The following is a 2,632-nucleotide window of genomic DNA, read 5'->3' on the forward strand; positions in this document are numbered from 1 at the left end:
ATATATTTAAAATCCAACTCGTAATTGTAAATACGATAAGACGACGGTATGATGACAGGTATGCGCAATAAAAGTTGAGTTCATTAAGTCTAGTAATTTCCTGATGTACTCTTATTTACAATCCCGCAATCCTATTTATACGATTATTTATTTTTGCACTTGTATTTGATGTCCAAAGATGAGGAGACAGACACGTGACTTATTTGCTCGATTTTTCAGAGGAAATTGTGTGTTATCTTGATAAAATTGTAGTAGGGGGGAAACCTGTTCGTAATTGGTGCGTTGCGGTGAATTTTGGTTTTGCGGAGAAGGTTTGAGGGATAATTATGCCACGATGTCGGATCGTGGATGAGGAAGACGAGTGGTCGGGGTCTTTCGGTGGGATCGATTGCGAGGAGGAAGGGGATGGGGATGGAGATAAAAAGTGGAGCTCCTGCCTGTTATAGTCAGTTTCAAACACGGAGGTCTCCAAGATTATTTTCACTTGCCTCAGGAGAAGTTCCACCATCTTCCGAGGGAATTCATTTATTTGTGAGTATACCCCACGTAATAATAACTTCAATCAGTTGCACACCTTGTCAGACATTTAAAAAAAATCCTCTCCTATGCAAGACATTTAGGAAAAAACACATGGAAAAATATTAATAAAGTTTACAACAATATATTCACTATATTGTTTTTATTTAATGGAATTACATAACTAATGCTTTCAATGAAATGATTTATTTCACTCCGACAGATTTTTCGTTGAATTCTATTGGAAGAGATAAAATGCCGGGACAAGTGCAGGAGCAAAAAGTTAAACGTGCGACATTCGGCATGGGCTGCTTCTGGGCAGGTGATGCTCTATTTGGAGCAACACCAGGTGTCATCAGAACTTGCGTTGGATATGCTGGAGGCAGTAGACCTTCTCCAACTTACAAGAATATGTAAGTGGATTTAATCGATTAACAGATTTGAATTTCAATTGGATGAACAATTTTTTTTTGCAATAAATGTATTTTATTTTGATAAACAATTTCGTCAACAGAGGAGATCATACAGAGGTCATCGACATCGAGTACGACCCGACAATCATATCCTTGAACCAATTGCTGAGCTTATTTTGGAACAACCACGAGTACGGTCTCACAACGAAGATCAAGGCTCAGGTAATTCATAAGTATTCATTACCGTCTCAATTATGGTAATCATTTCCTGTTTTCCCATGCACCGACGAGCTTTATTAACATTGGCATGCTGTCATGAATGATCTTTATAAAATTCATCTATAAATAATCGTCTCTACGACGTGTCTCGCACGCTGTGATGAAATACTGATAAATTCGCTGTGTAGAATAGACGCATTTGGATTCTACCCAACATTCTTTACGTAATGGTAAATATTTGGTATTTATATCGTTTCAGTATGCTTCATTGATTCTTTACCACGATGAGGAGCAGAAAACTATAGCCGAGAAGTCACGTGTTCATGAACAGAGAGAACGTGGCGAGCACCTGACGACAACAATCAAGGCCTTTGAAAAGTTCTATCCAGCAGAAGAGTCAGTATTTTTCAACGGTTATTAACATATTCTATCGAATGATTGATATAATCCCTGGATAATTAATTCTTCCTATATTATTATTTGCTACGAGAATTCCGTAAATTTGTGGAATTAGAAACTAAATTTGGAAATTTGATTGCAGTTATCACCAAAAATATCGTTTGAGATTGCATCCCTGGCTGTTGGAGTCCCTCGGCATCACCTCGGACGAGGTCATAAAAACTTCTCCCCTAGCTGCTAAACTCAACGGGTACGTAGCCGGGGCTGCGACCCTGGAGCAGTTCGAGAGTGATGATCTCTGTCAGAATCTCAATGAGAAACAGTATCAGTATTTGAAGGAGTGCGTTATCAAGACTCAGGGCACTGGACTCTACTGCTAGCCCATTATAATTACAAAAAAAATCCATGGATTTCATTCATCATAGAATTTCAAATCTCAATTGGTCATCATTTAATGAGACAGAGAGAAAGTTATTATTTGAAGGACAAATCAGGTTGACGTTATCCATTCCAGAAGATTTCTCTTTATTTTCAAGATGATTGATTTGCCTCCAACATTAAGTTGGAGATCTGACTAACGTGGAGCCTGGAGTTCTGCGTTTTCTGGTCGTCACATCGTCAATGAAAATTGTTCGATTCTATTTGTCTTTAATATTTTTTATCTCAACGAGGAACAATATCAGTATTTGAATATTTGCTAGCCCGTTACAATGGCAAAACAAATCCATGGATTTCATTTATCATAGAATTTGAAATTAAAACTCATCGCCATTTAATGAGACGCAGAGAGAAAGATTTCTTATTTGAGAAGTAAATTCACAGACTTCAAGTATTTTTTTTTTCTCTGCAGCAGAATTCAGTATCATCTAATTTCATTGTCATATTTTAATTTAGTCTAATTGAAGTATTTCGAGATAATGATCATATTTACGGATTAATGAAGCCTTTAGAATATTGTTAGCTCACGCATTTGTACATCACTTTATGAATAAATTCTACAATAAAAAACGAGACAAAAGTTAATTCCTTCAATAAATGGACTGAAATGTTTATTGTGTCTGGAGATAAATTATACGACGTAATGG

The 2,632-nt window shown here is 36.7% G+C and overlaps 2 protein-coding genes across 2 annotated transcripts in view; both read left to right on the forward strand.

The window, feature by feature from the left end:
• Positions 1 to 53: 53 nt before the first annotated feature.
• MsrA (methionine sulphoxide reductase A) lies at positions 54 to 2,583 on the forward strand (the record flags this gene model as incomplete). The annotated part of the gene is given in 5 exon segments (XM_011301618.1): positions 54 to 531; positions 740 to 929; positions 1,031 to 1,151; positions 1,408 to 1,544; positions 1,690 to 2,583. Coding segments are annotated over 4 exon segments (654 nt in total). The 3' UTR covers positions 1,928 to 2,583.
• A 9-nt stretch (positions 2,584 to 2,592) lies between these two features.
• The window catches only part of LOC105264732 (28S ribosomal protein S11, mitochondrial-like), a 2,172-nt gene continuing 2,132 nt past the window's right edge, over positions 2,593 to 2,632 (forward strand). The window contains exon 1 of the mRNA XM_011301813.1: positions 2,593 to 2,625. Coding sequence (XP_011300115.1) covers positions 2,593 to 2,625 — 33 coding nt within the window. The remainder of the gene's footprint in view (positions 2,626 to 2,632) is intronic.

The sequence above is a fragment of the Fopius arisanus genome, unplaced genomic scaffold (assembly GCF_000806365.1).
Source record: "Fopius arisanus strain USDA-PBARC FA_bdor unplaced genomic scaffold, ASM80636v1 scaffold00024, whole genome shotgun sequence".
Lineage (NCBI taxonomy): Eukaryota > Metazoa > Arthropoda > Insecta > Hymenoptera > Braconidae > Fopius > Fopius arisanus.